General features: G+C 41.6%; 1 protein-coding gene across 1 annotated transcript; it reads left to right on the top strand.

The window, feature by feature from the left end:
* The first annotated feature begins 178 nt into the window (after positions 1 to 178).
* Positions 179 to 9,047, top strand: LOC131777707 (uncharacterized). Its single transcript, XM_066161889.1, has 12 exons — positions 179 to 311; positions 2,139 to 2,403; positions 2,784 to 2,931; positions 3,654 to 3,959; positions 4,163 to 4,505; positions 4,716 to 4,855; positions 5,335 to 5,709; positions 6,196 to 6,420; positions 6,504 to 6,749; positions 7,251 to 7,382; positions 7,794 to 8,276; positions 8,732 to 9,047. Exons 2-12 carry the CDS (start codon positions 2,147 to 2,149, stop codon positions 8,981 to 8,983), a joined length of 2,907 nt encoding a protein of 968 aa, XP_066017986.1. The 5' UTR covers positions 179 to 311; positions 2,139 to 2,146; the 3' UTR covers positions 8,984 to 9,047.
* The last annotated feature ends 4,457 nt before the right edge of the window (positions 9,048 to 13,504 follow it).

Genomic DNA, 13,504 nt, shown 5'->3' with positions numbered 1-13,504 from the left:
GTTGGCTCTCAAGAAATGCAATACTGATCCTCCGTTTATTACAAATCTACCCCCCAGAGAGCCACTAAGTCGTGGGAATTATGCCAGAAATGTAAACTGAGATCCTAAAAGCTGCTATTCAATTGTCTGCTGTGTCTGATAAAAAGGCGCGGCCCTTCAGCACTCAGATCACTCAGACGGAAAAGTTACCAACCTTCAAGAAACAGATAACTTTACGAGTCACGTACGGGAGTTTTTAGGCTGAGGACTGTTTGTGTCTGAGAAACTACGTATTAAGGAGGTTTTCTAAAGTAAGAATTACTTGCTTTAAGGTAAGAATTATTTAGTCACGAATTTCCACGGATGATGACGAAAGGATCGATTCTAGACTATCACAGCTGGTTGCTATAAAATGCCGGGGGGAGTAATGACCCACAGCTCCCACTAGGGAAAGTTTCAGAGGAACTCTTGACAATTATCTTTGAAATCGTACTTCTATCAGTAGTTGTGCTAATGGAGAGATTAACCCTTCATAGAATATATACTTGCACACACCGTGCTCAATTTCTGATACATGAACCCATGGCCTCTACGATACCGGTGCAGCGCTGTAGCTCAGTTGGTAGAGCGCTGCACCGGTATCGCAGAGGTCATGGGTTCAAATCCCGTACAGGCCTGAATTTTTTTCAGGCCTTATTTTCACTACTGCCTGAGTAGTGCACATTACTGCGAGGTTCACTTTCATTCACGTCTTTATCCGTAGTTCAAATATATGACTTTCATATATCCTTAACCATTTAAGCATAAAAATAGTTTGTTCATTCCACTTCTATCCTTTTTTTGCATCGCTCACTTGAACTGCCCCAACCCTTGGTAAGTATCTGTTGCTACATCTCCTTCCCCTCCCCCCCTTCCGTATTATCGCAGGTCGAATGTCGCACACAACGTCTTTGCAACGACAGAATAACTTGCACCTCGACGGAAACTTTTAAATAGTTGTGGGTTTGTTGTTTAACTTAACACTTCCATACAACGTCGTAAGCCGGCTTGGCAAAAAGAACTATAGTTTGCTTAACTCTTTACGTGTTGCACTGATCAGAATTGGAAGGTAATTTTTCAGCTCTGTAAGATACTTCCAAGCTACTGAAAAACACTACACTTGTAGTCTTGTTAAGCCTTTAAACGACGACTAATGAAAGAGAGCCCAGATGTAGGCAAACAATTAACTTCTCTCATTTGCAATGAGCCAGGGCCTTAGGAAAATAATAAGTTGCAGAATCCCAAAAATGTCATCGATGAAAAGTTAGTGTTCGTTTATTTTTCCCATATGGAAGTCTTTCAAGTGTGTTGCATTAGCTTAAGTTATCTAGACCATCGCTTATTTCATGTGGAAAAGATTACTGTTATAGCGCTGTGCGTTTAGAATAATTATCTTCCATTGATTGAGTTTTGGACACTTAGGAGTTGTTTTAAATTACCATAAGAATAGCCTAACAAAGTACCTTTGAAGTATGAACGGTGACTAGCATTTTAATTGTTCGGAAGCGTCTCACAACAAATCAATGCGTGTCAGCCATTTCCGACCCGTACCGACGTTATTCTTATTGCCTTGTGCGCTCCGAAGCGTGCGATTGACGATCGCAGATGGATGGATGGCTTATTCAATTTGTCTTTTTTAGGCGCTAAGAGATAGTTTGGCGCTCGCTGGGACCAATAGCCTGCGTAGCTGGTGCTTTTAGGCGTTCTTTGGTGCATTGGGTGGCGGGGATACGAAAGCATGTGATTATTACAAGCCAGCAACGGTTTCAGAAGGAAAAATCAGAGAAAATTCCGCTCTGTACCCCATCCCCCTTCTTCAGACGAAACTCCGTCACCTGTATTTGCGACTATAACGCCTTTTTAAAAACCCTGTCAATGGTTTTCGTGGTCCACCGACCTGCCTTGCGTACATCCGCATCATGAGTGTCGGATAAGAACGAGGAAGACAGAACCCACCGTCCTGCCCAAGCCTGCCCTTCCCCCCCCCCTCTCCGTCCGCCGCATTCCTTGACGTTCCCATCCTCCATCCATTTCAACCCATAGGGCATTCTGTTATTAAAACAGACCCGATTTTATATTGAGGCTGCTCTCCTAACTCACAGCTGTGTTGTGTTCTTCAGATTCAAACATGTTTCAGGGCCGCAAAAGGAAAGCTCAACGAACAGCTGGTTCAGGAGGAAAAAGGCAACGGATGTCAAAACGAGCACCAATGTACAGTCACCATAGAAACATGCGCTCCAAGCACCAAGATGGCAGCCGCAAGCACGAAAAGCCTTGGGCTGCTCTTGGTGCCTGGTTCATGGGGCCCAAGGCAGAGAACGGAAATGTGTTCCACGAACTTGTCACTCAAACTATTGAATCCCAGATAAACTTTCGTCGTCATGTGTAAGTGAGTCATAGCTTATTCTTAATTTAAGTAGTGTTTTTGAGGAGGGGGTGCGGAACTCGCAGAAAATCATGAGCTAAATACACGATTTGATGAAGGAAATTACCAATGTATCATACATGAGAAGAAAGAAAGTGAGAAAGCAAAATAAGATTTCAATTCATGTTGCAACAAGGCCCCTTTGGGATCTAAGAAAAATTGAAAGTGACCTTTCTTTGGTATGGCTTCTTTCTGTTGCATGCATGGATAAACAAAAATCATTCTCGGGCACGACATTTTTGTCAGACTGATAGTTGGATTTTGTAAATTTTCAGCAAAAAGTCTGATGTTGAATGGTAACATCAACATCGAGCTGCACTGATGTATATTTCTGTTTAAGATATTTTCCATGTGATCCTCCTTACGTGACCGATGAGCTGCGCGATACACAGGCATTCAAAGCTTCTATGAACAAGTTAAAAACTGAGATGGAAGAACTTCAAAATAAAATGATGAATTCTGTGCCATTCTACAGCTCCAGATACAAGGTGCCATGGTATCATCATCGTTAGTATAATCATCAGCAACTGACAGAAGTTTACTACCTTTGTCATTATATTTATATACATGAACGGTTTCCAGACGGTCTTAGCACAAAACTGGACGCATGTCACTTATGAACCTAATAATGACTCAGCTCAAAGGTTTTTGTTTCATCTAGAACGCTTTTTTATTGATTATCGTAAAACTAAAACCAAAGTTATTACAAAGGCCGATCATATGAAAGGAAAATACCTTTAAGAGCCAATAAGAACTTATTTTAAATACAGGTAATCTACCTAAAGGGCGGGAAGACGCGAGCGACCAAGTAGTGATTGATTTTAGTTTTGCATTTGATAGTTTAAGTAAGTAGTGTGTGTTTCCTAAAACAATCACATAGCAAAGTAAAGCAAAACCAAAGCAACCCTGGACTACTTTGACACTCAATTGAAAACTTCCAATTCTTATTTGATGAATAACAGTCACACAGGTTCGTTACATCATCCACAGAGCGGTTAAAAATGATACTTTGATCGTGTAGTCTGACCGTCTGGGTAATAGTAGTAATTGGGAGCTTAGACGGACTGTTGTCGGTGGAGGTTACTGACGTTTCGTCAAGACAGCCTCAACGGAAGACATCACCAAAGAATGCTAAGTTTCACGTTTGCGTCCAAAGCTTTGGATAAATATAAACGGTCCATAATTTTATTAGAGTCATTTGTCTACACAGGGCCATGTCAACTGGGACGTAGCTATGCCAGCCTATCTTGGTTATATCTGTGCTTTGTTGTATAATCAAAACAACTGTGCAGCCGAAGCATCTACCGTGACAACCTCATTCGAGCTGGAGGTTGGGACTGAATTGTGTGTCATGATGGGATATGATCCAGACAAAAGCATGGGGCATTTGGTGACTGGAGGGACAGTTGCTAACATTGAAGCTCTCTGGGCAGCACGAAACGTCAAGTTCTTTCCATTGGGACTACAGAGGGCTCTGCGCAAAGAGGAAAAACTGGCTGATGCAAAACATTATGAGGTTATATTTCCGAGGAATTGTTTAAATTTTTAGAATCTCATCCTTTCGTTGACCCTTACACATACTTAATTAATTAATGGCTCACAGGAAGTCTGGGACGGGTGTGTTTCGTCACGGCTTGTTGAAGGGTTTTAGTTTTGATCGAGCAGAGAACATCAGAACAGTAGGCTGATTGTGCACATGCGCTTTTTACTTTGTTTCAGGTCTTCTTTCCTCAAAGAGGAAAGAAAGGTAAACTTACCAGTGGCACTGAATGGGAATTACTCAATCTTGAGACTTCCTCCATCCTCGCCATGCCTGAGAAAGTGCAAAAACTGGCGAGGCTGGAAAACCATAGCGACTTCATGGATTTACTGTCAGATTATCTCTACGAGTCTATTGGGGCAGCTGAGTTTGCTCGTCACCATCCCCTGATAGAGAAAACCTGCGTGATAGTACCCAGTACAGCTCATATCTCCTTCACAAAGGCAGTCACCATTTTGGGATTGGGCAAGAATAGCCTCGTTCCAGTGGCAGTTGATGAAAACTCCCGGATAGATTCAGCCGGTAAGGAATTTTACGTTAGAAGTAAAAGGAAGGAAGAGAAAAAGGGAGAAAAATAAGTCAAGTAAAGAGAAACTTTAACAATAATGCGAAGGTTAACGATGACGTATTTAATGGCGAAGATTGAATTCACCCACTCGATCCGGAGTGAAGTTCTTTGGATCAGTAAACTATCCGTGATGTATTCGATGAAACAGTTCATTTCCTTTCTAGTCCTTAAAGACATCTTGGAGAAGCACCTAAGCAGGCAGATTCCTGTGTTGGCAGTTGTAGCTGTAATGGGAACCACCGAGGAAAGTTCCATTGATCCTCTTACTGATATCCTCGGGATGCGAAAAGATTTTAGTAAAAAGGTAAAAATAGATGGCCATGGTAAACTTAAAGGTTGTTCAGAAAAGTGTTATGGCTGACTGGAGAAAGATTTAATTTCGACACAACCCAACGAGGAAGCGAAATAACTTTACTTACAAAGTTTCTAGAATACTCTTCAAAAAATAATTGTCCAAAACACCACCGACACGGAAAGCTAGAGAGACTAACCTAGACACAAAATTCCTTAAAATACCGCTCTCCTTGATAAAAATATTACCACTCACGCAAGTAAGTATCGTGGACGACAGAACGGCAATTTTATGTCGTGGCCTGCGTAATTAGTTTCTGCGTAATGCGATCTCAGCTAGTAACTACATCTAATTCGAGCTAATGGAGCGCAAAATACAAAACTTTGAAGTTCCATTCCTCGTGGGGTTTCAGAATTTTTTTTTTTTGGTTTGTTTATTTGTCTCGTGCTTGTTACCAAACCAAAAACATCTTTCTTTATCTATCGTTGTAGGGGCTCGACTTTAGCATACATGCTGACGGAGCCTGGGGAGGATATTTCTGCAGCATGCTACGTGATCAACCGAAAGACTTTTACCTTAAAGCACCGGAAGAATCTGGCTTTGTGCCTCAGTTGTATTTGAGTTCCTATGTCCACGATCAGTTGTCAGCTCTGAACCAATGCGACACCATTACCATTGACCCTCACAAATCTGGCTTCTGTCCCTACCCCGCTGGGGCACTGTGTTACAAAGATAAGCGGATGAATACCTTCCTCCAAATCACAACTAGTGTGGTTTATTACCATGGTGATATGACTCTTGGTGATATTGGAATTGAGGGATCTAAACCAGGCGCAGCTGCCGCATCAGTTTTGCTGGCGAACAGGGTAGGAGTTGTTTGATATTACTTTTACATATGTCTTCGTTGTCGTGGTTATCATTATCATCAAATTTAACTGCCATGGACATAATACTTCTTCATCATCTCCTTTCTGACATTATACATTTTCCAATTCTTTCAAGACACAGCCAGGTTGTATTCATGATGAGCTACCTCTTCCCTTGGTACATAAAGAAAGTTGTTGATATTGGGGGTGCCATTCACGTCTTGAAAAAAGTCATCACTGTTATAATAGTAATCTTGACGAACTAGTTACCGCACAGAGCGTATGGCATGAAGACATTGTAGAGAGCTTTATGTATCGGGAGCCAGTATGATTTCAAAGTTCTTGCTTCCGCTTCCAATAACGAATGTAGCAATTAGGTTTTTCCAGAGAGAAACGTAATCCTAATGTGACCACCTGCTGCACTTATGTTATAATATTTTGCGGTGATGGCTTCCGTGCTTATCGCAACTAATATCTTTTGAACAGGTCATTGGTTTGCACAAAAATGGGTATGGTCGGATCCTGTCCGAATGTACGTACACTGCTAAAATTTTGTACTGCTTATGGATAACTCTCCCTGAAGAGGATGATCAATTTATCATTGAAACCACTAAACCGCTGCCATCTGCATGGAAGGGAATGTCGGAGAAGAAGCAGAAGGAGTTTATCAGAGAAAGAATCATTGGTAAAAGTAACGAAGAACTCGCTAAGGTATCTCAAGAACTTTCACAGAAATAAATGACAAATCATAAGTAAAGTCAGTTAAATGACAGATTCGTTTTTTTAATGAACAGGACCATGAAGCCCTGGAGTATTTGAAAGAGATTGGTCCCGACACGCTGGTGCCATGCTTTACCGTCAATATAAAGGGTAACAAAAGCATTGAAGAGTGTAATTCCCTTAATATGGCGATATTTCAAGACCTCAGCCATTCCACTGGAGAAACGACTGCACATCGAATTCCAATGATTGTGACGTCATCTAGCATGCTCCACCACAAGCACAGCTCTGCTCTGAAGAACTTTAAAAAGAGGCTGGGGGTAAGGGACACTCCGGTGTTAATCAAGTGACGTTCATGGTAAACAAAGTACATAGATCGCCTTTCGGTTGAGTATTTTAAAACCAAAACCAAAGTATTCACGACAGCCAATCAGAAGAAAGGAAAATACCATTAAAAGCCAATGAGTAAAACCAACCAAGCTGTCTAAAGCGCGGGAAAACGCGGGCGACCAAGTGTTGACGCGACTTTTCTGGACAAATCCCAGAGCAAAGTAAACCAAAAACTCCATGCAATCCTGCATTATTTTCAAAAATGAATTGAAAATGCTTTAAGATTTTACTCGCAGAGTGAAATAGACACTTCGCTTTAATTATTCTGAAATACATGTAGTTTTACTTGTGACAAAGGAGAAAGAGCAAGAGAGTGGAGCACCACTTATCATCTCTCCTTAGTTTAATATGACTAGTTCTTTAGCGCACGCCGTTCATTTGTAATAAATTCGTGTGTGCATATCTACATCAGAAACTTGTTTCTATTCTAGCTTGATCCAAAGGGTGATTCCTCTGTCAAGTTCCTCATCACCACTTGCATGGATCCGTGGGCGACTTCCGTCGACTTCATGGATGACTTGGCTTCCATCATGAGGAACAGTATTCTTTGTGCCATCGGAAGGGTAATGCAGACGCGCTCTAATGAAAAAAATGCATTACAAACCTTTAACCATCAAAGCAAGCGACTACAGGATCATTTTTTACCCAAGAAACCAAGAAAAATTATTTTGTTGGCGCACCAGTTTGCTAAACAGGGTAATCTAGTGTCGAATCCCAAAGGTATCAATGAGCGCTTTTCAGTCAACTAATTTATTCTCGTGATACTTTTCATTCAACTCATTTATTCAGTTGATAACACTTAATTACCCTGTTATACTCTCCCACCGACGCAACACCACAATTTCTCTAGAAACTTAGCCCCTTTATAGTTTTGCAAAACTTGATTCCAGGGTGAAAAGTATGAATATTCCCTTGAAGACTCTCTAAACTTGCAACAACGTCGATTTACTAGTTATTTGTTTTTGTGCTGTCAGGTAAAAGATCCCAAGTGCCATCATGACTTTGTCAGTACAGGAGTGGTTAATGATGAAAACCAAGTCATCGTTTATTACGCAGGCAACTTCAACAACATCTCTAAACAGTATGGCACGGTCGCCACTTTGCAGTTTGACTCAGATAGTCAAGCAAAAGCCTACAAATCCAAACAGGATTCTTTGATGACCACCAGCGCCCAACCGGACTCAATTGTCTTCAGAAGCAAAAAAAGCACGCTACATGATGTTTTTTTTGGAGAATCGGAATACGGGGATGAAGAGGAAGTGTTTGATTTATACATCGGACTGCCTTCTCATGGAAGTAAGCCTTTCATGACAGCTAACATGAAGGTGGTGGATGTTCCACAGTACGAACACTTTGACGACGACGAATACCCAGAGTTCCTTTCCTACTTCCTGTACGGTGACAAGAAGGACGCTTTCTTGTTCCATATTCCAACTAAGAATCCTGACTTCCTCCAGGTAATTGTTTAAAAAAAACTTCCAATTCCATTTGTTAAATTCCATTTTAACACAATTTCTAGACGACACTGATGGTAGATATTCGGGTAAAGTCAGAAGGAGAGTGGAGTCGAGACTCCTCCTTATCATATGGACCCGTGGGCTTTTTTACCAATTTCCTGAAGACGAAATTCTTGCAGCAAACTGATTGACACAATATATAAAGTATAATAAAGTATAATATTAACTTGCCTTGCAGAGGAGTGGGTTGTGCTTTACAAAGAGACAAAGCAATCTTAAAGATTTAACAGTAATACTCGTGAGGATGTGAACTGAATTGTACGCAGTAAAAAATCAATACTGACTTCAATTGAATCGAACCACTTTGCCTGCGGATTACTGGTCGATCAAAAGCTGTCAAATGCATTTTTTCCAACCGGTTTTCCGTTTTTATAATATACTTTTACTGACCACAGATTGTCAAACTAGACAGCACTCCCAAAGGAGTGGGCACCGAAGGCAATAAAGATCTGCTGTTGAAGAAAGGAATTGAGGTCTACTTGCCTGAGATCAGTGGATCTTGGCCAGAAGATCATAAAGAAGTGAAAGATCCGCTCAAGAATCATAAATACGAGATCACATTTGTTGGAATTGATGGCGAAGAAGTTGCAAGTAAAGTGAAGATTGAAAGGAAGGTGTGGTTTGATGGAGCTAAACTAAACGACTAAAATGCCAAGGTTGCTTTGAGAAGACATAACAACTGTTGTTACTGATAGCTATTTGTCATTACTTGTATCTTTCGACTCCAATAAGCCAGCCAATAAGTTAGTTTTTCCACCAAAGTTTACAAACTTAGTAATGTCTGTCGGGCAACAGAGTTTATAAGATAATTAAAGATTAAGCTTTCTCAAATACCCGATGGAGTTTAAAACGACTTCTCGTATGTTGTGTCGTCTAGACTCAGTCAAGTTACTTCTTTCATTGCTATTGCTCAACTGAACTTTATTAAAGAATCAACAAGCTATATTCACAATACAGTACTAGGAATCAGTAATACTACTTTTACATAGGAATGTACTTTTACAATCATGTACCGATCGTGTCTTACAGGATATAGCGTGACTATAGTAACGCTTAGATAACGCAATACACTACATCCTTCCCGGCCAAGGTTCAAAGGTTTCTATTTCAAAGTTAATTAAAGATAATCATTTTAAACTATTTTAATCAGCTAATAATATACGAAGTTCTCGTTATCTTGTGTAGACTTCACTACACGTCCGGACTTAGTCGTGACATTGCCTTTATTCTGAGAGGCTTGATCATCGGAATGATCACTTTCTATACGAGCATCAGAATGTTTGTGAATGATCTCACTAGATTCAACATTCGCTGAATCACTAGAACAACTAGACCCATTACTTTGTTCGTCGTTGCTAGTCTCTACGATTTCTTCATTCTCATTTGTGGGTGCGCGCTTCAAGTATTTTGCATTTCGAATAAGAGTGGTACCAGTTGCTGCGTTGACCAAGGTAAAAGTGTCTCTCCCCCGGGACTGAATGATAACATGCTTAGCCGGGTGAAATTGAGAATCTAACTTTGCTGGCTTCATGTTTGCGCAAAATACGATATCGCCGATTTTAAAGTTGTGCGGCGTTGCGTTATTTTTCTTGTCGTGATAATCTTTCATGCGCTCTTGATATTTGTGACATCGAGAACGAAGCTCGTCGTCATTTTGGCTGGTCTGATTTGACTCGACATGTGGAACTTTCATACGAATTTCTCGATTGAACAACAACATAGTGGGTGATTTCCCACTAACAGGATGAGGAGTCGCTCGGTAAGACATAAGAATTTTGGGTAATTCCTTTTCCCATGATTTGCCTTCCGATATTGCAGCGCGAAAATTTTTTTTAAGGTACCGATGAAATCGCTCTAATTTTCCATTGCTTCTAGCAAAATACGGCGAAACGCGAGTATGCTTGATACCGCACGTTTTCAGAAAGTTTTCAAATTCTGCGCTTACAAATTGTTTACCATTGTCAGAAACCAACTCTTCTGGAAAACCAAATCTGGCAAAAATATCTGTCAGAACTCGAATGACCTCACGAGAGGTGATTTGTCGCAGTATGTGCGCCTCCGGAAATGACGAATAATAATCGATGTACGTCAAAATAAATTTCCCGTTTACTGGACCAACGATATCTACTGCGCCCTTTACCCAAGGACCACGAGGTAACGATGCGGGCAGGAGAGGCGTGTACTTGTTTAACGGTTGATTTAAAACACATGCACGACAATTTTTAATCATTGCCTCTGCTGCGCTGTCCATTCCAGGCCAAAAGAATCGTGACCTGAGAAACTGTTTAGTTTTGACAATTCCCTGGTGCGTCTCATGCGAGAGCTTAAGAATTTTCTTTTGCAGTGACGAAGGAACAACAATTCGATTTCCTCTGAGAATAACTCCTTCATAAACAGATAATTCATCCTTAACTGCTTTAAACGGTTTCAGTTTTTCGTCGCGCGACCACTTGCAATCTTGAATATGCTCGATTAATTTGGACAAAGTGTCATCTCTGCATGTTTCGCGGCTCATCTCGGCAAGAGTGACAGCTTGCAGGTCTAACATGTTGGTGTCATAAACAAACCTAACATAATTCTCGCAAACAGTTCCGCTATCGGTGTAGTTTTCACACTTCGAAGGAAGTCGAGACAGTGAATCTGCAGTGTTGTCCTTTCCCGATACGTGTTGTATATGGAAATTGTACTGATGCAATCTCCAGGCCAAACGTTGAATTCGTGGTGGCAGGACTTTGCTGGACTGCGGATCAAACATGCTGGACAGAGGTTTGTTGTCAGTAAGTAGCGTAAAATTGATTCCGAACAAATAATTGTGCAGGCGTTCGACTGCCCATACACATCCAAGCGCTTCGCGTTCGATTTGCGAATATCTTCGTTCGGTGGGCGTAAGTGATCGACTATGTAGGCGATTGGTTTTCGCTCGCCGTTAGTTTGGTCTTGAAGCAGGATTGCTCCTAAACCTACTGGACTAGCATCGGTGATCAAATACGTAGGAGAGTTTAAGCGAAAGCATGCGAGAACGGGCTCGCAAGACAACGCTTCCTTAAGGGCTTCGAATGCCTCTTTTTGCTCCTTTCCCCACGAAAATTTTACTTCGCTCCGAGTTAACTTTCGCAAAGGTTCCACGATGTTCGCGTGATTCGGTATGAATTTGGAAACATAACCGCACGTTCCAAGAAATGACCTAAGATCTGATACATTCTTTGGCGGTGGTGTAGCTTTTATTGCTTCGCACTTTTTCGGATCCGGCTTAATACCATCGGCAGATACTATATGGCCTAACACCGAAATCTTGGTAACGCCGAATTCACACTTGCTTTGATTTAGCCTTAAGTTGTTCGCACGACATCTCTCGAAAACTTTACGGAGCCGGTTAATGAGTTCTTCCATTGTCACAGCGTGCACGATGACATCGTCGATAGAGATTTGAACTCCGTCGATTCCGAACAAAATTTGTTCCATCATCTTTTGGAAAGCTTCGCTTGCATCACTAAGACCGAAGGGAGTACGCTTAAACCTAAAACAACCACGAGGCGTGATGAAGGTAGTGATGTACCGCGACTCTTCAGCTAGCGTAAGCTGAAAAAAACCACTCTTCGCATCGATTTTTGCAAAATACTTCGAACCGTGCATAGCTTGCAAAGTGTCATCTACCTTAGGTAATAGGTGTCGTTCCCTAATTACAGCCTTATTTACTTCCCTGAGGTCACAACACACTCTTATTTCCCCCGATTTCTTTGGGACGATTACTAAATTAGAGACCCATGGGCTGGCCTCTGTGACCTCCTCGATGATGTCATTTTCGAGCATCTTGTCTAGCTCGTTGTTAACTGCTTCAATTTGGCTAAATGGTATACGCCTTAATCGTTGACTAACAGGTTTGACGCTAGAGTCAACGGCAATTTTGTGCTCAAAGTTGGCCACTTTACCTATCCCATGAAATATTTCGTCAAATTCACGTAGTAAAGAATCTAATTCACTATTTTCACTAGTCTTAGGAAAACTTGGCTTGTCTTGAACGAGGTTTACACTAATTATCTCTAAATTGAAACTTGAATCCCTCCCAAGGAGTGATTCTGAATGCCCTTGTATAACATATACATTTGCTCTTATTTCTTTCTTTCCTACTTTGATAGTGGCAGTAAAATAGCCTTTGCAATTTAATGGATCTTTCTGTCCATAAGCAATAAATCGCTTTTTGCTTGGTCTGAGTTCATGAGACTTAAATTTAGCATTGAACAATTGTGACGAGATAATATTGTACTTACATCCGGTGTCTACTATCATGCGGATCTTTTGTCCGTCCATTTTCACTTGGACTGAACTGTCCTCATTGTTCATTGAGAATACAGGCTCATTCTCGTCCGCGCTTTCCTCACTGAACCATTCTGCCGCTTTGAGGTTTCGAACTTTCCTGTCCGTCTTCTTGGGGTTCTTTCGTGACTTTTTCCCTTGTTTCCGGTTTGCTTTCTGATCTTGCTTGCTTGATTTGCAGACCCGGGCAAGATGACCCACTTTCTTGCAGGAATTGCATCTCGAGTTGATCGCACCGCATTCGTTAGGACTGTGACCATCCAATCCGCCACATCTGTAACAGATGAACCTTTTTTCGTCCGCTCCATCGGTAGGCTTTTTGGCGTTGACTTTGTCGACTGGTATGGGGTCTTCCTTGGTGCCCTTTGTAATCATGCTGGCATCTTTCCTTGACGATTCTTCGCTCCTGGCCACTTTCATCGTTTTCGTCAGGTCCAGATCGTCTTGAGTCAGTAACTTTTGTCGAAGGCTTTTCGACGCACACTTTTCAACGATCTGGTCCCTTATCATCTCTTCTTCGAGTGTGCCAAACTCGCACGATTTCGCAAGTTCTCTGAGTGCTGTAAGGTAGCTATCTATCGGCTCGTCTGGCCCCTGTTCCCTGGATCGCAACTTGTACCTTTCAGACACCACGTTTCGTTTTGGCGCAAAGTAGTTTTGAAGAGCTAGTTTCGCATCTTCAAGTTTTTTATGTTCGCCAGGCAGGGTTCTGAAGATCCTTTGCACAGCGGGCCCAAGGCAGTGCAGGAAGGTTGCTCGCTGGACTTTGTCGTCCTTGTCGGAGAGCTCGGAAGCCACTGAGTATATATCAAAGGAACTCACCCAGTGCTGCCATTCGCAGTACAAGTCGGCTG

This window comes from Pocillopora verrucosa, chromosome 14 (genome assembly GCF_036669915.1).
Source record: "Pocillopora verrucosa isolate sample1 chromosome 14, ASM3666991v2, whole genome shotgun sequence".
Classification (NCBI taxonomy): Eukaryota; Metazoa; Cnidaria; class Anthozoa; order Scleractinia; family Pocilloporidae; genus Pocillopora; species Pocillopora verrucosa.
This window is presented reverse-complemented; position numbering and strand designations above follow the sequence as displayed.

Coding starts and splice junctions, on each gene's coding strand:
- LOC131777707 (XM_066161889.1), top strand. CDS start 2,147: ATGTTTCAGGGCCGCAAAAGGAAAGCTCAACGAACAGCTGGTTCAGGA. Junction 2,404..2,783: donor ATAAACTTTCGTCGTCATGT/GTAAGTGAGTCA, acceptor TTTCTGTTTAAG/ATATTTTCCATGTGATCCTC. Junction 3,960..4,162: donor CTGATGCAAAACATTATGAG/GTTATATTTCCG, acceptor ACTTTGTTTCAG/GTCTTCTTTCCTCAAAGAGG.